Raw genomic sequence first — 21,302 nt, 5'->3', positions numbered from 1 at the left:
TGGCACACAGGCCCATGGGGGGTGTGGAGGCAGCCTCAGGACATAACGCCCCCCCAGGTGCTTGGGGCTTGAGGCCATCTGGCAGCACAGGGCTGAATGAGGGGAAACATACATGTGCAGAGACTTCTGGGCCTTGGCCGCCTCCTCCTTGGAGCTGTAGCGGACCACAGCATTGCCTTGAGTCAGGTTCAGATGGAATGTGATGAGAGGCCCGTGCTGCAGACACAGCGTCCGCAGTGTAGAACCATCAATCTGGGGAGGAAGCACAGGGCACTTCCACTATCTTCTTCAAAGGCACTGCGAATGGATGCACTAAAACGCCAGGAAAGTGTCTTTCCTTGAAAAGGTTTACTGACACACAGCTTTATGACGCTGACATGTGCTACTTCTGGCACACCTGGAATGCTGGACACCTCAGTTGTATTTTATGAGTTAAACTAATCAGAGGAAGGAAAAAAATTCCATTTTGAGTTTTGCTGCCCTCTCACCAGGGCACATCCCACAGTCTGTGGTTCACAAAAGGCACCAGGGCCTAGTGGCCCTGTGGCCTTGCAGGTGTGTGCAGGTCAGGAATGGTGACTACTAGCTGGCCACAAGGCCCGAGCTGGCCAAGTCACTCTTGAGTGGGCAGTGAAGACAAGAGTTCTGTTTACAAAGGTATGCTTTTCGAGCCCCCTAAGGGTGAATGAATAATCAAGCACATGGTTAAGAGCAGCCCTGTATCTGCTCTTTGCAGCTGGAGCCCGGCTCCACTTGCCTTGTGTGCTCCTAGGCTGAGAGGGTCTCTGCCACACTGCTTGTACCAGGGCCAAGTGGCACTTCTGTGACTGTGCTCTGTGTCCCTGTGGGTATGCAGGATGCCCGTCCTGTTGTGCTGGGGCCTTACCTGGGGTGTGAGGTTGCGAAGAACAAGCCAGCTGCTTGTTCTTCCTGAGGTGTCGGTGCTCCAAGCAGAACCTGTGTGACAAGCCCAGGGCACAAGAACTCAGTGACAGGCTGTAGAGTCAGGTGGCACAGCCCTGTTCCAGGTTTCTGACCTTATCTAAAACACATGGCAAGCCCTAAAGCCCTGCAAGTCAGGGAGTCCCTGGGCATCTTCTGGTCAACCCAAATCTCACCATCCCTGCAGACACCTGTCTGTGTCTATGAAAATCCCGACTTCCTGGCTGTCCCCACCAGCTCGGAGGCCTGTACATTCCCACCTGTGCCATGAGTGATGGGATGTGACGGGACAGGTGAGAATCACCTGGGAAGTTCTGGTCTTCCCTGACCCCCCAACTTACATTCAATGTCCTAAAATTCTGCATGTTAACGAAACAAAGCAAATCCACAAAGATTATTATTACCATTATTATTTTTCTTTTGGCACAGGGGTTTGAACCCAAGGGTACTTTACCACTGAGCTACATTCCCAGTCTTTTTATTTTTTGAGACGGGGTCCAAGTTGCTCAGACTGTTCCTCTAACTTGCTATCTTTCTTCCTCAGCCTCCCCGTCACTGGGCTTACAGTTTTGAATCACCACACTTGGCTAAGGACCACTATTAAAAGGCCTGCAACAGTCTTTCTCAAACTATCTGTCGCTGACTTAAACTTTAGTTTCTGAAGTCCCCCGTACCCTTCTTGTATCCCTCAGGGTTAGCCTGAGGTACCCGCAGGAAGCCCCCAGAGCCCAACAGCACCAGTGCGCTCTCCAAGCTGCTGGGTTGTTTTGGCCTGGAAAGCCCCTCTGTTCCATGAAGTCTTGTGGAGAAGCAAACACAAGAAGGAGACATCAAGACACTGGTGCTGGTTGGTGGGGGCTGATGGGAATGGGAAGCTAAGGCCAAACGGGCCTCCCTGGGAGACCAGCACGGGGCATAGCAGGACAGAGGACAGGCGTCGGGACCACCTTGGACCTTCGGCCCAAAGCAAAGCTGCAGTAAACCGTAACCCAGGAGCTGAAAGCTGGGCTCAGCCAACCAAAGCCCACAGGTGCAGGGAAGCCTCAGCTCCCTCCAGATCCACCCAGTCTCCAGGGAGCACGCAGGGATCCTGAAAAGGGAGGGGACAAAACCACAAGTACAGCCTCCAGGAAAGGAGCAAAGCAGCTGCGAAGAGAAAGGCACTTACCAGAGGAGTAGGAGCTGGTCCAGCCGAGGGGGCTGGCACCCCAGGTGGAGGAAGGCTTGGGATTGGCAAGCCCTGGAGGGGGCCTGGTGGGTGCAGTAGTGTTTCTCGGCACCTTCCACAGCTCATGAGACAGAGAGGCTTGCGTGTGGGAGGCTGCGCCAGAGGACCACGTCGATTTAATGTCTGACAGTTTACCTAGAAGGCAGAGAAACGGAGCATGTTCACTCTGTAGTCAGAGAGGAAAAGCAATTGCTGGGTTTGGGGAGCAGGCACACACTCTGTGACACCAGCAGACCGGGAAGAAAAGAAACACCAGTGCCACATCCTGAAGCAAGGCCCGAAGCACGCTGTTTTTTTCCAATTCCTTTTTTGGACAGAGTCTTGTAATGTGGCCAGGCTGGTCTTGAGCTCCTGGACTCAAGTGATCTTTCTGCCTCAGCCTCCCAAGTAGCTTAGACCACAGGCATGTGTTACTGCACCTAGCAATGCTCTACTCTCAATTTCTGCTCACAGTCTGCATGGCCACTATAGCCAACATTTGCCACAGAGAAAATAGCATTTCTGAAATCAGCGTTGAGGATAACTTGCCACGGAAGCCTACCGGGACACATCTAGTAAAGCAACAGATCAGGTGCGGTCAGAGGCCACAATGTCCATGTGTTCTTCCTTATGATAATTTCTTTAGGTAGCAGTCCCCTGTCAGGGCAACGCTCCTGACATGCGACCTTCCCCAGTTGCCAATGCAATCTCCCACAGCTTCTAGAGACACCCCTTGTGTACCTGCCATAGAAACAGAAGCAGTCCAGCTGCCCTGAGGCCAAGATGCCACATCTGGCATGCTGGTTGGGGAGACACTGTTTTAAAGCTCTTTGGGAGAAAAAAAAAAATCAGTAATGACTACCAGCCTCAGCTATCTCATCCACTCAGGGCTGGATGGAATGAGCAGAGTCCTGGACGTTTGCATGCTCCTGTGTCCACTGTGTCCAGTATTCATAGCACAAGTGTGGTTCTCCAAGCCTGGTGCCCAAGATGGCTCTGACTTCACAGTGAACAAATGCTAACCATGGAAAAGATGTCAAAAAACGAAATGCTATGTAAGACTGACTCACTCAGAGATAAGGAAAGTGATTGTACGGTTTTGTTCTTCTTTTTAGCCAAATGACTATGGAGGTTTTAAAAGTCTAAATATACCCCTCCTCTTTTTTGGTACCAGGGATTGAACCCAAAGGACTCCACACAGAGCCATATCCCAGCCCCACCCCACTTTTTGGGGGGTACTGGGGATTGAACTCAGGGCCACTTGATCACTGAGCCACATCTCCAGCCCTATTTTGTATTTTATTTAGAGACAGGGTCTCACCGAGTTGTTTAGCGCCTTGTTGCTGAGGCTGGCTCTGAACTTGAGATCCTCCTGCCTCAGCCTCCCAAGTCTCTGGTATTACAGGTGTGCGCTACGGTACCCGGCTTCCCCAGCCCTTTTTGAGACAGGGCCTTGTTAAGTTGCCTAGGTTGGACTGGAACTTGTGATCCCCCTGCCTTAGCCTCCTGAGAAGCTTGGATTATAGGTGTGTGCCATTGCACCCAGCTTTGTTTTTCTTTTAATAAGATGCTAAACTACATTGAAAGTGTTTTTTCCCCAAGGTAATGGAATTATAAAAATTCTTATTGAAAAAAACCTTAAATGCTATTCTCATATGGGCACAGTACAGTGGTTTAAAAATTTGATAGAATACAGAGATATGAAATAATTTATAAATACGACACACAGTTTTTTTGTCTAGTTGATACCAGGTGGATCCAGGCAGGAGGAGGTAGGCCCTCTTCGAATACCAGGGCTTAACATCAGGACCTGCCAGTCTCTTCTACCTGTTATGGAATTTAAGTAATTCCCAGCTGTTGTCTGCCTCTGAGTTTCTCAAGACTCACATACTCCCTGTCTTGTAGTCATGGGGGAGGAGAGAAGGAAGCAGATCCACTCAGGCTGGTGCTGTGCTAGGTCTGCAATGGTGCCTTATACATCACCTGATCTTCACAACCCCACTTCCACTCCATGTGTGAGGACTCAGATGTGCCTGAGGTCCCGCAGTCACGCAAGGCAAGGCTCACACCAGCTCCAGTACTCAGGAGGAGAGTAAAGGGACCAATGGGAACAGCTGAGGCCTGTCAGTTTGTTTGGGGAAAGAAAGAAAATGCTACCTGCAAGTGGAGAGGCCAGTTCATACCTGCAGCACTAGGTGAGGAGGCAATGCTGCTCAAAGAGCCACTGTAGCCGGGGGCACTGAGCGGCCAGGCACTCGAGGAAGGCAGTGTGGCATTCTGAGAGGATGGTGGGGAGGACCCTGCAGAACCAAACATGGCACTAAGAAGGGGTGGCAGGTGTGCAGTCAGCAGCTCTGATGGGATGAGGGGCAGCATACAGATCACCTCCTGAGCTGCTGTTTGGGCAGAGGACTGGATAGGGAGGTGTGGTGCCAGGAGGCAGACAAGGAATACCTTTGAGTCAGTCCCGTAGCCCGTGGGAAGGCCTGTGTGGGGTGCTCCTGAAGGCTGAGGAGACAGAGCATGAGCTCTGAAGGTGAGGTTACATCAAGCCATGGAGGAAGATGCACCACCAGCATATTTAAAATGTCAGGTCAGAGTTGTAAAAGGTCACATGACTGTTCCCTGCACAGTAACAATTTAAATGCAGGGCAATCCTCACCCTTTCATGGTTCAAACCACAGCCACAGATGAAACGCAAACCCCAAGCTTTTCATTACAAATTCTGACATGAAAACATGAGCACTCTCTGACCCTTCCTCTCCCTTCCTAGTTCCCTCTGGGGACACAGGCACAGTGGAGACACTGTCCCAGTAACTGTGTCCTTTCCAAGTATGGTGCCCACAGAGCAGTACTTTCTGCTCTGAGGAAGTCCCTCCCTGCACCCTCAAGACACCTGGTTCCTTGGGATGGAGCTCAGCTCCATGTGGCTTTGTGCACTGTCACTCTCACTCACAAAGCTGGGAGGGGTGGGCAGGTGGAGCAGAGAACACTGCCTGGAAGCAAGGGCGGAAAGGGCTCTTCTGACTTGGGACCCGGACACAGATGGACTGTTGCTTTCATCACTACAAACAGAATCTGATGGCTTAATAGCTACAGTCTCCGAGGCAGGGCCCCCAGGTATGTGGCACCTCCTACATGCCCTGCTGTAGGGGACCTCTTCACCAGAGCTGACAACCATTAGAACATATTTACGTTCTGCAGGTCTCCAATTTTATTTATTTATTTAGGTACTGAGGATTTAACCCAGGGTATTTAACCACTGAGCCATTTCCCTGGCCCTTTTAACTTTTTATTTTGAGACTGTATCACTAAGTTGCAGAGGCTGGCTTTGAATTTGGGATCCCCCTGCTTCAGTCTCCTGGGTTTCCGGGATCACAGTGTGGCCACTGCCCCTGGCAGCTGATGTGTTTAATCCCAGAGTTGGATTCCATCCTCTTGTCTTGTCTCGATGGCCAATGTGCTTCTCAGCTTGGATTCCTTTCCACTCTTAAGTCCTTCTCTTTTATTAGGTAGGTACAGAACCAGAGGCAGTTGCTTGGCTCTGACCAGAAGCCACGTGCTTCTTGAGGCCACCTTTACCACATCACAGAAAACCCGGCCAGATGGTGGATGGCACTGGCAACACTCCTGCTGCCCCCCAGAGGTCAAAGGGTCATGTGTAGCTCCATCTGTGCCTGCTCTGGAAGCTCTGCTGTGTACCATGAAACCTTGATTCTTTTAGCTTCTAATACCTGGATCAGCACGACCCACATCACACTTACCCACAACTGTCAAGACACATGGGCTTGCTTTGCCTGCTCTGCCACACACAGGTGTGACTTCCACTCAGGCTGTCCCTGCCATCTCACGCAGGCTCCTCTATTCTGACAGCAAAGCAAATACCTCATTCCAGCAGGTCTTACTTTAAGTGGAAACCTAAGGTAACATTGTGGGAACTCTGTGAGACGCCTTCTCAGTGATGGCTCTCAGAAGTCTCTTCAGGCCTCCTTTCTAAGGGCACACCTTAGAAAGCCTCAGAACTGCACCTCAAGTCTTTGTGTGTTTTCTGAGTTCACAGCTCAGCCCAGCACTTCTTGCTCTGAAGTCTGACAGAAGGTGTGCTAAAAATTGGCATTGAGATTTGTGCCAGGAAAAACAGATTGAGATGGATGAAAAGGGTCTTCCTAAATCCTTTTCAGTTTAAAGAGATTTCAGGTGGAAACTTTGTCATTAAACAGCTAAAAGTTAAATGTGATTCTATAATGTAATCTTAAAAAATGCTATAATATGATACACAGGTTGAGCATCTGAAATTCAAGGAAACTTCAGTGTCATGTAGCTGGCACACTGTAGACTTTGCATTTTTGGACTGGGTATGCTCAACTACTAAGTCTCTGTAAGCATTCCAAAATCTAAAAGCTCTGAAATCCAAGTCACTTCAGGCCCCAAGCATTCTGGATGCAGGACACTCAACCTCTACAGATCAAGCAAAACCATGTCCCCCAAATCAGTCTTCCTATGCTGCAGCTGACAGGTGACAGAAGTAGCCCAGCAGCTGGGTCTCAGCCAACTTGCCCCCCAGCTGAAGGCAGGCTGAGGGGCCCCTCCTCACCTCCACTCTTGAGGAGGTAGCGGTTGACATCCTGGATGGTGGTGTTGATTGTAGGCCCGGTGGGGACACTGCCAGGAGTGACGTCAGGGTCATTCTCAGGATCGATATTCTGAAGTCCTTTCCACGGAACTCCAGGATGGAATTCTGTTTGTGGAAATCAAATGAAGTTGCATGGTAGAGAACCTTCACATTGCTTCCTGACATTTAAAAATATTATTTTCCTGATTGTGGAAATTTTTATAATATGATCATTCAGTTCAGGCACGTGTTACAGACTCTTTCGTGAAATCACTCCCTCCTTGGAACACAGCAGAACCGGGTATTACAGCCAACATACCAGGCCTGTATGTTCTTGCCAGATGGTATCCAGTGTCCCTTCCCCACTGCCTTACTGCCACTCCTGATAGTGGACTAAGGCGCCACAGAACAAGGCTTGATACCCACACTGATCTGACAAATGGATTCCCAATGGAAACGACAAAGGGGTGGGCTTGAAGCTTCTAGAACATGTGGCCTGGGTCCTATTCCTCCTAGGTTCAGGGCATGTTCAGATCTGCTGCTGTAGGTGTTGTGTGGTCTTACCTGGGGGCCAGTTGATGCTGGAGCCATTTGAGATTTTATCACTGTCAGATTTGGCACGTGACCAGCTATGGGGCACAGCTACAGGAGGACTGGCTGGTGACTCACTGTTCTGGATTAAATCGTACCGGCCATAGGAGTCGTCAATGGAGGACTTACCTGGAGGCCCAATGCTTAGACCTCCAGGGATAGCACCTACAGGAGAAAGAAATAGGATCCCGGTGAGTACTCTCTGCTCAAGACGCAAGGGCTGCCAAAGAGCCTTCCCTTTCAGGTTTTTCAGAGTAATGTGAATCATCAGACCTTGTCTGTCTAGGATTCTTTGGTTAGTCCAAAGTTTGTCCTTGAAGGACCAAAACGCTTAAAGAATAATTTTACTTAGTCAAGTGGGAAACTGGTTTTTTTTTTTTAAGTCAGTCTGTTTCCCAGGCTGGCCCTGAGCTCCTGGGCTCAAGTGATCCTCCTGTCTCAATCTCCCGAGTAGCTGGGACCATAGGTGTGTGCCTCTGGGCCTAGTGAATATTTATTTCTTGAGCCACTGAGCTATACCTCCATCCGTGCTGGAAATCTTTTTTTTTTTTTTCTTTTTTTAAGTTGTAGATAGACAAGATATCTTTGTTCGTTTGTATGCGGTGCTGAGAATCGAACAGTACCTCACACAAGTAGACAAGCATTCTACTGAGCCACAACCCCAGCCCCCATGCTGGAAATCTCTATGACACAGGAGGCTGCCTATAATAACCCTTTCTAGGGACAACGTCTTACCCTTGTGGTTACCTGCCATAATTGCTGTTATCCGTGTCTTTCCCTCCTGCAGTCAGCCATGCTCATTATGGAAGAACAAACTAGGTGTTAAGTTTACACAGACTAAACCAACCAGCCACAGGTGTCGGGGCTCCCTCTTGCCATGGAAGGTGCACAGATGTTGTGGAGAACATATTAAATTTCCTTCATGTTTAACGCCACCAGGAAGTTTATATTTAATGCTTAACAGTGTGATTACCTTTGATGATTAACATTTTGCTTCTTTTTCCCTTCTAAGTATTTGATTTTGTGTTTTATTATTTTATTGAAAGAATTGACTCATTTTTGTGATTTAGGAATGCAGATGTTAAAAAAAAAAAGCAAGCTACAGGCTCTGGGGTATTTTCAGTGATTTCTGGGTTTGAAGCTAAGATCTGAAGACTGAGTTTCAATAAGTTTGATCCTTATCTAGTTGAAATCTTATGTACTCTGTAAAAGAATGGAATGCTTTTACTCCATTTTCAGCATTGGGTATGAAGAAATGTACAGAATGAGATTCCTTACAATGGGATAATCAACGAATGAGCCAGAAGTGACCCCCTCTGTGGGTGTGCTGGCCACGACGTACCGTGCTTGCTAGGATTCTGATCCAAAGGAGAAGCAGCACTGGACAAGCTATCCATGGAGTTGGGGTGTGTCCACTGAGGGAGGCGTGACTGGGACTGAGATGGGTCTTTCACCGACAAACCACTGGTAATGTCCATGCTGCTGACATTCATGTTTGGGTTCAGTCCAGCTGAAAACAGAGATGCCATTAGGACCTACCTTCCCTTCCTCTGCCCGATTTCACTCCAGGCTTCATTGATAGCGAAACACACTGTTAATGCTGGTGAAAAATGCTTCTCTTCCAAACAACAATTTTCTTCTTTCTTTTTAAGCAATATTATTCATCAATTAAAGTGAAAATTCCAACAATCTTCAACTAAGTACATCCCATAATTCTCCTCATTTTGTTTGTTTTAGGGCTGAACATGGTCCTGAGGCTGCTCAGTCAGAGCCAACACAAAAACAGTGAGCCAAACAGGAAGGAACATCCTTTCATATTCCAGGGCATTTTTTGAAATGACCCTCTGCCTACAGAACAAGCTGGTCTGAATAACTCGACCTACCTTTAGTGCACTTCTGGTACATAAGCATTCTCTGAAAGAATTCGAGCTGCATATCAAATGGCTTTTCAGGAACTGAACTCTCTGGGTGAGTGGGAGCTGTCATTTGCCACTCTAGCTGGAATGGTGAGCTGATGCTCCTAGGGACCTGCCAAGGTCCAGAACTACGTAGGCTGACAAAGATGATGGGGACCATGACACAAAGGCTGAAGTGAAGAATTCCTGAAAGGGATGCCACTAAGGGGTGGGCCAGATGTTTGGGCTGGAAGGGAGCCAGCCACCTGTGGCTGGGCAGCCCAGCATGACGGATCACTCAATGACAGTCTGCATGCCATATATACCCACCCACCCACATACCATGTGGTGCCCAGTGAGGAAACCCTACTATTAGGCAAGGTGCCAAACATTTTGGTTCTTAACTTTATATCAGGGGCTGCAAATTCAAATGCCTACGGGAGCCAGGTGGACAGTTCAAATGAAGGTGAGGAGGGCAAGAGAGACTACAGCAGGACAGACAGGCTTTGAACTGTGAAAGCAGGTGCTACTGGGCAACCAGATAGTGCCATGTGGAACCCTGACCGGTGTGGCCACTTTTTTTTTTTTTTATACTGGAGATTGAAGCCAGAGGTGCTCTTCCACTGAGCTACAGTCCCAGCCTTTTCTTTTTGAGACAGAGTCTCAATAAGTTGCTCAGGCTGTCTAAAACTTGCAATCCTCAGCCGCCCGAGTCACCAGGATCATAGGTGTGCACCACTGTCCCTGGCCAGCCAATTTTACTGGCTTTTTTTTTTTTTTTTTTTTTTTTTTAGTGGTGCTGGGTATTGAACCCAGGGCCTTGTGCTTGTGAGGCAGACACTCTACCAACCGAGCTATATCCCCAGCTCCTTTGGCCAGCCAATTTTAAAAGACGCCAGGAGTAATTTTTATTTGATAATTTCCCATTTTTTTCTTCCTTTTTGTACTAGGGATTGAACCCAGGGGTGCTTAATCACTGAGTCATATCCTTAGCCCTTTTTATATTATATTTAGAGACAGGGTCTCACTAAGTTGCTGAAGCTGGCTTTGAACTCGTGATCCTTCTGCTTCAGCCTCCTGAGTCACTGGGACTTCAGGCATCCACCATAGTGCTCAGATGACAATTTCTCAATTTTTAAATGTTAGTAATTGATAGGGGGGGGGGCGGGGACACACAGAAGATAGAGACAGATACACACTTTGTACACCTAACAAAATACCTCTGCAGTTGGATACTACCTAGAGACTGCCTACTTTCTTGCTTTCACTTCCATTTATACAGATCTATCAGATGAGGGGCCACAAAGCAAGGGCCAGCAGAGCATCCAATTCCCACAATTTGGCCCCAACCCCTCTCTTAACTCTTCCTTCACAAGTAGATAAACTGGCCTGGGCCATTATGCACTGCCCCTGGAAAACACCAGAGCTCCTCTGTAAGGCCTCTGTTTGGAATAGCTTTCTCTTTATTCATCAAAATGCTGCCTAGTTGGGGCTCAAACTTAAATCCTACTCTTTGGTTTTTCTTTAGTCATCAAGGTGAAAGTCGATTCTCTGCTCAACAGCTCTGAAAGCCACTGGGTACCAAAGCCACTTCTTCCTGTAGGTGGGCCTTATCTTCTTGTCTAGGTGGTTGGCTCTATGGGGAAGAAATGGAACAGCCAGGGAGGCTGGACATGCAGACATAAGGTGGACAGAAGCCCATGACTAGACATGGGCTGCTGGCTCCTGGCACCACTAGCTTAGCTCCTAAGAGACTTTCGGTATGTGCAGCTGCAGAGATGCTGACAGTCAGTAGGAAGGTGAAGTTTCCTATATCTTACTAGTTATTCATTTTCAATACATTTACAACTGTAATGAGAATATTAGAACATTTTATCAAAATAATTTCATCAGATTTTGAAGATTTACTGCATGAATTCTTTCATTACATTAAGAAAGAAATCTTGCAGAGCAGAGATGAGCACACTTTATTCTCCAAAGCAGGTCAAGAGGATAGGTGAACAGTATAAGCTGGATTTAGAGCATTTGAGGATGACAGGTGGAATGGAATTAGTTTCCAGAACAACCATTCCTAAAACAGAAGAAAGAGCCTACATGAAAAGCAAATGTACTACATGGTGTTTGCCACAGGCTATGGACTGTGTGAGAACTTCACATATGAACTCATTTGATCTTTAAAGAAATCCTATGTGGTAAACATTTCCACTTTAGAGATAGGAAACCTTAGGTAAAGAGCAGTGAGACAAGTTGCCACAGTTAGCAGTGGGCCAGCTGGTGGTGGGCTGGGACTCAAACCCAGGAAGCTAATTCCGAGGTTAGGCATTAACTATCAGACACCACTTCTTGGACATCAGGTGCATTAATGGACAGGACAGGAATGAAAGGACAAGACAGTCCAGTCTAACACTTATCAGCTTCATGTTAAAGACACACCATGTTTGTTATGCTTGAAGCAGGAGGTGTTCCTATGACTAGAACTTGCAACTTTTTTCAGAGACAAGTGCTAACACTTACAAGGGGATGTTACCAGTTGGTAGCAAATTCTCTGTCACTCAACTGGCCTTTATTCTTTAGGGTATATTTTCTGAGCTACTGATTTCCTTTGTCCTGTGTCTGCAGATTTTGACAGCAATAAACAGGCCTGAAATGCAGCCCCTTGCTCTGGGTGACGTCTCTCCTCTGCTGCCTTTGGTTGCGTGACGCATATCTTTCCTGGCCAGCCTGTATGACCTGGAGGGCGGGAACCGTGGCTCTGAAGATTTGTGGGCTTTACATGTTGGGCATGCTCTGGCGGGTCAGTTCCCATTCTGCACTGGAGGTGCTGCAAGGGACATCGGCTACTCTGTGAGCAGGGCCTGCTTTAGTGAGTCTGAACACACTACTGGCAGAACCACTGTAAGCTCTTTCCTGCAGCTGGAGCTGGAGGACGGTGGCTGATAAAGAATAGCAGATGAAAAATAAACTAGGAATGAACAGGTTGTGCTGACGCAACAATGGAAATGGGAATTTCTCTGGGGCTTTGAAAGACCTTGTGGTCAATGTTTTGTTTTGCAGAGGCAGCTGGTGTTGCTTCCTCTGGAGACCTGCTCTAGGGGTCTTTCTGGGGCTGCAGTCCTGGCATGCTGTTCAGCACCAGCCAGCCATGCCGCCCACCGCAGTGCAGTGCGGTGGCCACAGGTGACTCACCGAGAGGGTAAGGAGCAAAGGTGTTGGGTGAAGACTGCTGCTCTTTGGTCTGCAGGTCAGGTAGGCCAGGAGCTTGGGGGTGAGGGGGGAAGTTGTCCATGGCCGATTTGCCTGCAGAGGGGTGCAGAGACAGGTGCGGCGGGGGTGGCGGCGGCGGAGGCTGCTTCACAAGCAGGGCCTGGGCCAGCTGGCGCTGGTGCTGTTGGATCTGCTGCTGCAGATTAGTGATTGTGCGCGCAACCTGACAGGAAGAGACACATACACGTTAGCCAGTATGAAGTGATATGCATGGCTTTTCTACACTTCAAGTGTTTTCACATCTAGGCCTTCAATGGCTGGGTCAACCTCCTCCCAAACTTAAGCCAGTCCCAGGACTTTTGAAAGGGGAGGTTCACCTGGGGAAAAAAAAAAAATCAAGGACAATCTAATAATTCATAAGTTACCGTCTCTTCTATCAGGGACAATCAAGGCTAATGACAAAAGTCAGGCTGGGTGACACCTACTTGCTGCTCCTGTTGTCTCATGGGTCCGGAAACATTACGCTGGGCCTGTAACATCTGCTGCTGGATTTGTAAACGTTGGTATGCCTATTGACAGAAAGAAAAGATAGAATGTTATTAGACAGCCATCAATAGATGGTTCAACTGACATTAAGCAAATAAAAAATAAATTTACTCTTATCATGGTTGAGGCTAAGGTCCAGAATGGGCAGATTACAAAACAAGCTGCCCCAATCAAAGAATAGGTACTAAATAGCTCCTAAGCACCTGGAGGCCATGAGATTACCTCAGACAGTGCTGTGGGAACTAAAGCCAGGACAAAACCCCAAACATGGGTCTGTGAGTCCTTTCGGCAAGTATACCTGGGGCCAGCATGGGCTAAGGTGATCTCATGGTTCTAAGTACGCTGGTGCAGCTGGTGTTCAGCTGATTATTTCAAAATGCTGGTGGAATGCTAGATTTTTTTTTCTTACAACATGGATTTTGGGATATATTTTTGACAAGAGAACTTAATTAAATAGAATCCAAATAACAGTAGAGATGAAGCTCTTAGAAATGCCTCGTTAATTATGGATTCACTTAAGTGGATTTATGGAGGCCCTAAAATTGAACATTAAGAAGCACTGAACTTTATTTCTCCAATCCTGGGAAAAAATTTGAGAACAGAATACACTAAACATAATGCAGCATTTTCTTGATGTTCTGCACCCTGGGGCCAGAGGAGCTCTCCAGGTGAAGGAACAACTCTGGCACGTCAGGCCCACAGCACTGCCCAGTGCTGCATGTCCTTGCTCTATGGCAACGGCTCTAAATCCCTATGCTTTATAAGGTATGCCTGGTTCTCACAGCACAGCATCTCCTTCTTGAGGGTAGGGTCTTCCGCTGCTGCCGCCAGCACTGAAAGCCATAGGACTGCACAAGTGCATTGCCCCGAACCCAGTACCGTTAGCCTCCCCGATCCCCATTGTGGACCAAGAAAGGCCACCCTACCCTATGTCTTGAGCTCTGTGCTTTTCAGAAAAGTCAGAACACCCACAGTGCCTCTAGGACACTTCCCCTCGGCTGCCTCATCCTCTCCTGTTATTGACTGAAAAGCCAGATGTCCAAACTCCATAGACATGTGCTTAAAAACCACATCTTGAAAATACTGAGGCGGGGGCCTCAAGGGCCCACAGACTCCTGTATAAGCAAAAGTCTCACTGGGGTGCCATCCATTAGAGGCCCCTGATGCTCCCGCTGTTCTGCTGCCTGACTCCTACAAGGCACCAGCCAGGACTTCTAAATACACCAGGTGCCCACACATCAAAGAATGGAATAACAGACTAGGCCCTGTCGTGTACATCAATTTAGTACACACCTAGGGAATATAACAACATGGTGTTTTATGATAAAAGGAATAAAACTTTAAAAATTAAAAAATTCAAGATATATTAAATCATAAAACTTTTAAGAATAATTGGGTCATAGCAGCCATACTCTCTCTCTCTCTCTCTCTTTTTTTTTTTTCCAGTTCTGGGGACTGAACCCAGGGGTGCTCTGCTACTAAGCTATACCCCCAGTCCTTTTTTATATTTTATTTTGAGATAGGAGCTTGCTAAATTGCTGAGGTTGTTCTTGAACTTGTGACCCTCCCGCCTCAGGTTCCTGAGTAGCTGGGATTATTGGTGTGCCCCCAACTCACATCAGCCACTCTCAAAGGGGGTCTATGAGAGAATCAAGTTTTTAGCTCCAAGGCGTCAAGCACCCACGATGAAGCAATTCTCACCTGTTTGTAGAATGGGTACTGTGCAAACCACTCTTGGGAGAATTGAGGAAAGAGTCACTCAAAATGAGTTTTTGTGTTTTATGGCTCAGATGAGAAGCTAAAAGCTCAAAGGAGAGATGGCCTAACTGGATCTGAGACTCCTGAACACGCAGGGGTCAAAACACTTACAAAACTTCGTAAAAACACCCTTAGTGAAAAGCTTTATAACTCAGGAACAGTCTTGATGACACATCACACCAGGATGAGAAGTGTCATAGCAACCACGGCTGTCCATGGTGTGTGTTGCTCAGCGAAAAGTATGTGGATGCTCCCCTTCGCCTGTAGCTTAGGCGACCTATGAACTCACCAGCTGCAGCTGATGGAGCTGGTTCAACATCGTCATATGCTGAGGGTTAATTGGCGAGGTTAATAGTGCAGGGTTGAGACCAATGTTTTTTGCTGCAAACTGCAAAAGCTGTGCTTGAACCTGTTTGACATAAGACACACTGTCAGCACCATCTGTGAGAACATTTACTTGTCTGCAGAGTGTTTCAGAGACTCAAAATTTATTAAATGGTAATTATATTTGTTTCAGGGTTGGATCTCAAAGGCCATTAGAACATCTATGGACATTTTAACATTAGTAGTTAACATGCTGAGAATAAGGAGGGAGGAAGGAAGGAAGGGGTAGAGTCTTTAGAGATTTCTTTCCCTAAGTACTTCAGTTACTCATTAGCTTCCCATGTGTGGTTCTGGGTTATTCCTATCAGTGGTTGAGTTCTGCCAAAGTGAAAGCCTTAAAGATGGCAGGCAAGGGCAAGTGTCTCTCACACAGGCCCCTGGGCCTATCCCCTGCACAAGCTGCACCCCCAGGAGATCAGCAAGCCCCTCCCCTGTGTGCACACTCCAAATGCTGCCACTGCTGCTACAGAGCAGATGTGCCTCTGGCTGGACACCACTGCCCCCAGTCTTCCTGTGGCTCTCTGCAGAACTGACCTGGATACCCACCTGCCTCCCACTCAGGGAAGTCCCTTCAACTGGAATTCACTACTCTGAAAAAAAGTACGGCTAACACTGGCTATTTCAATGTTTTCCAAAGTGTGAAATGGATCTTAATATCACAGGTAGGCATGCAAGATGATTTTGGTGTAACATGGTTGAGGATGTTTTACTTTAATAATTGTCTATGAGCTGGGGCTGTGGTTCAGTGGTAGAGCGCTTGCCTAGCACATGTGAGGCAGAAGGTTCGATCCTCAGCACCACATAAAAACATAAATAAAATTCAAGGCATTGTGTCCATGTACAATTAAACAAACAAACAAACAAAAAAAACCCCTGTAATTGTCTAATATTTATTAGAAAAATATTGATTTTTCTACTTATGGTAAACATGAAATTTTCTTTAAATAAGTTAAAAAGGGCAAGTCAATTTAAAGAAAAAAATAGCATGTAACAGTAAAGCTAATACGGAGATCACATTGGAATTCATTGAGAAAACAAGATAGCACAGCAATGAGTGATATTTGAGACACGCCCTCTGCTCAGGGTGGGGCACAACACTAACTGTTCTCAGGCTGGGTGTGGCTGTGGTGCTGGCTGCGGGCAGAAGCATGCACTGGGAAGTGGCATACAGCAGCCTCCAGGCGATCCACACAAAGGGCTGTCCTGTCCTCTCATGTTTTCTTCCTGAGGTCGGCAAGAAGCTGTGGCAGAGCTGCCCCACAAGCTCTTAGCTTTTTCTGTCTACACTGTCATGAAAGAGAGGAATGCCTGTCTTGTTTGAGACACCATCTTTTGAGGCCTGTCTGTATGGAGGCTTACCCTGATCCTAACACATTTAACTAGCATTCTACCAAGTTCTAGCCGTCTCCGTGAGTGCACAAACTTGGACACAAACCATTACAGAATAATGCTTATTCCCACACATCCTGCTCGCTTCTGTATACCAATACTATCTTCTTATATGCCATGGTCTGAATGTTTGTGACTCCCAAACACCAGTGTTGAAATCCACTGCCCTTCGATATGATAGATTAAGAGTTGGGACCCTTGGGAGGTGACTGAGTCATGAGGGCTGAGCCCTGAGTGGAATCAGAGCCCTCATCAAAGAGGCCCAAAGGAGTGTGGCTGCCCCTGCTTGCATGTGAGGACGCATGAACTCACCATGGGTGAGGAGAGTCCACACCAAACCCCAGATCCTCCAGTGCCTTGATCTTGGACTTCTAGCCTCCAAAACTATGAGCAACAAGCCTGTGCCGTTTATTACTTATCCAGGATAAGGGATTTTGTTATAGCAATAAAAAGTCAACTGAGACTTAAATTTTACAAATAATGGAAGACTGATGGGTTAGTACATTTCCTTTTGGAACTGACTAAACACAAGACTCTTCAGGAATCTCAAATATTTTCCTGGTAACAGAGGCCTCAGGGGAGAAAGCAGTTTTCCTTCTGCTAGAAGAATGCCAGAGGTGGTAGGGACCTCAGGATGCTTTGCTCCTTCCTAGGAGGGCACAGCCTCCCTCTGCCCCAGAATGACATATCAAGTAGAGCTCTGATGTGTTATCAACAAAAAGCAATCAATCACTAAACATTCTTATGAGGGAAAGGACTGTTACGCTGTGATTAAAAACTCAGTCCAAAGCCTGAAATTATGGAATGTTCTACACATGCTCTCTGTGACTGCCTTCAGCTTCTCAGCACGGTGTGGCAGTCCTGGGTTGTTTGGGGTCATTTCCTCCATAGCCCAAGCTGCCAACAGAGCAGCCTGCCCTGCCCTTCCAGCAACCCAGGACCACCATCAGGTTCATCAGAGTAACTCTCTAAGGCAAGCCCAGGACAAACTGCACCACTGCTGGGGTGCCGACTTGTCTTCCCTCAGAGCTGCTCTGACCTGTGGCAGGCTGGGTGGCTGAAGCTGCCTGAGTAGCAGGCTTTGGGGATACTCCTGGGGCAGCAGGGCCAAGCGGTTTCCTGAAGGTTAGGATAGATTTACAGGTTTAAAACAGCAAGGACTCCTCTTTGATGTCGATTAACTCAGCTCTCACTTTAAAAGAGTGTCTCGGATATGGCCAAGTCCCCACCAAGCACCCGCCTATGTCACCCACTTGGCCCGGGTCTGACCTGAGGGGATAGAAACTGAGGCACTTGAGCACGGAGGCTGGGCTGGGAGGAGTTAAGAGGCTGCACTGGCGGCTGCGGCGGCTGCTGCATGGTCCTGGCTTGTGCTGCTCCGCTATTGCCAAACACACCCAGATTGCCACTCGGGATCTGCGGGGAGACGGGATGGACTTTAGGGAGCAGAGGTAGGTAGTTGCACGGTGGGTGAAGTAGTATGCTACCCACCTATGAATGCAAGGTGGCTTCTGCTTCCCAACACTGCCAACCTGTTCCACCACACCTAGGACCAATACTGTCTGTACTGGTGATAGTGGGTGGACAGTCAGCCACAGAAGCAGCTGATGCTTTAAGCTCACAGGAGCCGTATGATAACAGCCCCTTTTCTGGCAGTACTGGGGACTAAAACCAGGGGTGTTCTACTTCTGAGCTACACTGCTGGTCCTTTTTATGTATTTTTAAAATTTTGAGACAGGGTCCCACTAAGTTGCCCAAGCTGGCCTTGTGATCTTCCCACCTCAGCCTTCTGAATGGCTGGGACAGGCATGTGCCATTGCACTCTGCCTGATGGTGCATTTAAAGTGTCCCCAACAAGGCTGTCAACTTACAGAAACCATAACAACAGAGTGTTTCAGAAAACAGTGATGTGGACATGGCTGTCTGAATGACACACATTCAGGCAGCCATTTCCAGAAGGCTATATCTATGGTCAGAGTTAAAGGGCAAGAATGTTTGGTTATTACTACTGACCCAGAGAAGAGTGACATTTTCAAATGGGAAATTATTATTTCAAAAAACCCTGGAATTGAATCAACTGGCAAATTTGGGTAGTTAACCTTTGTCAAATCCAGTAAGTCTGTCTGGGGTGCATTTTCCACACTGTGTCATGTGTCATGCTACAGCAAGATGCTCTTGGCCTTCTCTTGGAAGAGCAGTCTGGGAGGCACAGGGCAGGAGACCCATCCCGTGCGCACACTGCTGCTGGGCTGCTGACTCCTGACAGCAGAACATCTGGAAGGGAGATTCCTACCAAACTCGACAAAGCTAGCAACTCCAAGAGCCAGGATTGCACTGAAGGTCAACTGGGATCTCTGAGTGGAGAGGACACTGTTGATAATCCCATGGAGACCACAGGCACAAAAGGGCCTGCTCAGACTCCCTAATACTAGATGTACTTCAAGAAAGGGGCAAAGGTGTGTGTGGGCGTTTTCCCCTGCAAGACCAGCCAGGAGGGCTGGCCTGTAGCCATCAGAGTGCTGTTTGTCTCAATACCATGGAGTCAGAGAATCCACAGGAAGGTGGAGAAATGGAGAACCAGACAATCAGGCCTCCCAGGCCCTTGGGGGACCTCTTGGCGAGACAGGCCCCCTTTGCTTCTAACGGGAGGGGAGTGCCTGGGTTCTCTTCCAGCTCAGTACTACTTGGCAACACATCAGCATTTAAATTAGCAGGAAGTTGGTGTCCAGGGCATGGGAAGACTCAAGTATGTTTTGGTTTAGCGTAAAAGTAACAAACATTTCCTGTTGCACTGTTAAATTTCAGGAAGCCCTATTCAGTTCCTGATTTTACCTGAAACACCTGAGAGAAATTCTTATGGTATTTTCAACTACTCTTCCATATTTGATTGTATTTTAAAATAAAAGTATTAATGGGAAATAAGAGTGTTTTCATGGAACACATCTTTCTAAGGGGCAGGTGAACAGAGACCACAGTCAGCTTTCTCCCCAGTCTTACCTGTCTGGAAGAGTTCAAGTTTTGCATGCCCAGCCCTGAGGCAATCCCACCCAGGGCCTGACTGGGGAGTGCACTGTTGGAAAGGGGGAGCTTCAGGCTTGGGGAAGGCAAAAACGGTGAAGTCGTGGGCTCTTCCACGAGGCCGCCATCCTGATTGGAGAAAGAAAGGGTGAGCTGTGCGCAGCGTCCACCAGCAGACAAAGCACCGAACAGTTTCCCAAGGAAGGAGGAAGGGGACGGATGGAGAGAGTTAAAAGAGTGAGTGTGGAGAGTGAGGGAATGGACAGCATGGGCGAAAGAAGAGGGGAAAGAAAAAGAGAAACAGGATTAAGATGCCGTTTTCATTGAAAACATTCTACAAACACATACATTAGCTTCTAGTACTGCCTTCAGACACTGCTGCCCCTGACTGGGGAGAGTGAGGAGGAGGGGCCAGAAGTGCTGGCCAAGTCTGATCTGGAGAACACAGTACAGCCAGTTTCAAACAGGTTCTTTGAGAAGATAGGAGCAAGGCTTGAGGCACACATGGGCTGGATTCTGACATTCACCAGCTTTGACCTTGGCACTCAGAAATTTCATAAAGTTTAACCTAATATGAGTGGAAGTCATAAAACATACAGAATCCTATTATAGTTTTTTTCCTTATATTAATTGAGGGCATACTATGTGCTAAGGCCTTAACAAATTGATTTCATCCAATGTCATAACCCGTTTGCAATATTATTCTGTTTTAAATATAAGCAAATAGGTCATGGTCCCACTCTCAGGGTTGTCAGATTTAGCAAATAAAAGTACAGGATGCTGTGTTAATTTGGAATTTCAAGTGAACAAATCATTTTTTAGTTTAATACATTCCTGGTTCACTCCACAGCCCAGTTTTTTGAAGTGGAGTGTACTGGCGAGGTTCTAAGAACAGAGAGAAAATCCTATCAAGGATGGCAAGAGCCCTCCTGGGAGACTTCCTGTGTTTTCTAAAGCACATCCCCTCTTGTTTCAACTTTATATTCAGGGTTGGATCATTCTGATCAAATCTAACATGTGTTTCCCTTCTTTGCAGGTCCACCAATCTGGAGGGGGACACCACTCCATGATAACACTAAGAGGACTGAGCTGACCTGGACTTGAATGTGCAGGGAGCTGTCTACGGGGGCTGTGGGTGTCACTGACATGGGTGGCTGGCCAGGGCTCAGCCCTGCCACTTCCCTTTCTTCAAGGCTACACATATAATTTCCAAATGGAAGAACTGCATATTTGAAATTAGGCAGTAAAACAAATGTGATGACCTTGCGTACTGGACAGACTGAAGTGGATAACCAGCTAAGTTCCCACAGCAACAATGAAGATTAGTTTTCAATTCCAGCATTTTTCATTTCTAGTAACATCATTTGTGAAACATATTATGCCTTTGAGTAAAACTTCCATATATTAGGGGGAAAAAAGTTCAAAGTCTAGCAAAAATTTAATCCGACTTGCATTAAGGACACAGTTTAAATGAAAACATTTCTCATTTAAAAACTGCCTAAATCTATTACCTTGTCAAGAAAGGTGGGGCGGTCCATGGAAGACTCTTTGGAGATTGGTGGGCGGCAGCCGAGGGGTTTGGTGACCATCCCATTATAGTCAGTCACTCCCAGTCCACGCTTGTCCATGTCCACCTTCTTTTCCAGCAGAGCGCCTGGGGCACAAATACAGAACAACACGAAAAGCAAATGAGGTCATGGATGTTGACATAGGGCAGGTGCTGGCTCCAGCCTCAGGGAAGAGACCCCTGAGCCCT

At 47.4% G+C, this 21,302-nt stretch overlaps 1 protein-coding gene across 2 annotated transcripts in view; it reads right to left on the bottom strand.

Moving 5' to 3' along the window:
- Positions 1 to 21,302, bottom strand: part of Tnrc6c (trinucleotide repeat containing adaptor 6C) — a 123,766-nt gene that overhangs the window by 1,874 nt on the left and 100,590 nt on the right. The window contains exons 10-22 of one of the 2 annotated variants that reach the window (XM_026408449.2): positions 21,058 to 21,200; positions 19,526 to 19,675; positions 17,798 to 17,944; positions 15,045 to 15,164; positions 12,937 to 13,020; positions 12,434 to 12,674; positions 8,695 to 8,862; positions 7,326 to 7,517; positions 6,744 to 6,887; positions 4,333 to 4,449; positions 2,111 to 2,305; positions 887 to 957; positions 113 to 252 (exon numbers count right to left, since the gene is read on the bottom strand). In XM_026408449.2, coding sequence (XP_026264234.2) covers positions 113 to 252; positions 887 to 957; positions 2,111 to 2,305; positions 4,333 to 4,449; positions 6,744 to 6,887; positions 7,326 to 7,517; positions 8,695 to 8,862; positions 12,434 to 12,674; positions 12,937 to 13,020; positions 15,045 to 15,164; positions 17,798 to 17,944; positions 19,526 to 19,675; positions 21,058 to 21,200 — 1,912 coding nt within the window. The remainder of the gene's footprint in view (positions 1 to 112; positions 253 to 886; positions 958 to 2,110; positions 2,306 to 4,332; positions 4,450 to 6,743; positions 6,888 to 7,325; positions 7,518 to 8,694; positions 8,863 to 12,433; positions 12,675 to 12,936; positions 13,021 to 15,044; positions 15,165 to 17,797; positions 17,945 to 19,525; positions 19,676 to 21,057; positions 21,201 to 21,302) is intronic. The other variant, XM_077800674.1, reaches the window with a different exon arrangement.

Source organism: Urocitellus parryii, chromosome 7, assembly GCF_045843805.1.
Source record: "Urocitellus parryii isolate mUroPar1 chromosome 7, mUroPar1.hap1, whole genome shotgun sequence".
In the NCBI taxonomy this organism is placed as follows: Eukaryota; Metazoa; Chordata; class Mammalia; order Rodentia; family Sciuridae; genus Urocitellus; species Urocitellus parryii.
Note: the sequence above shows the minus strand (reverse complement) of the source record. Positions and strands in the feature narration are given on the sequence as shown.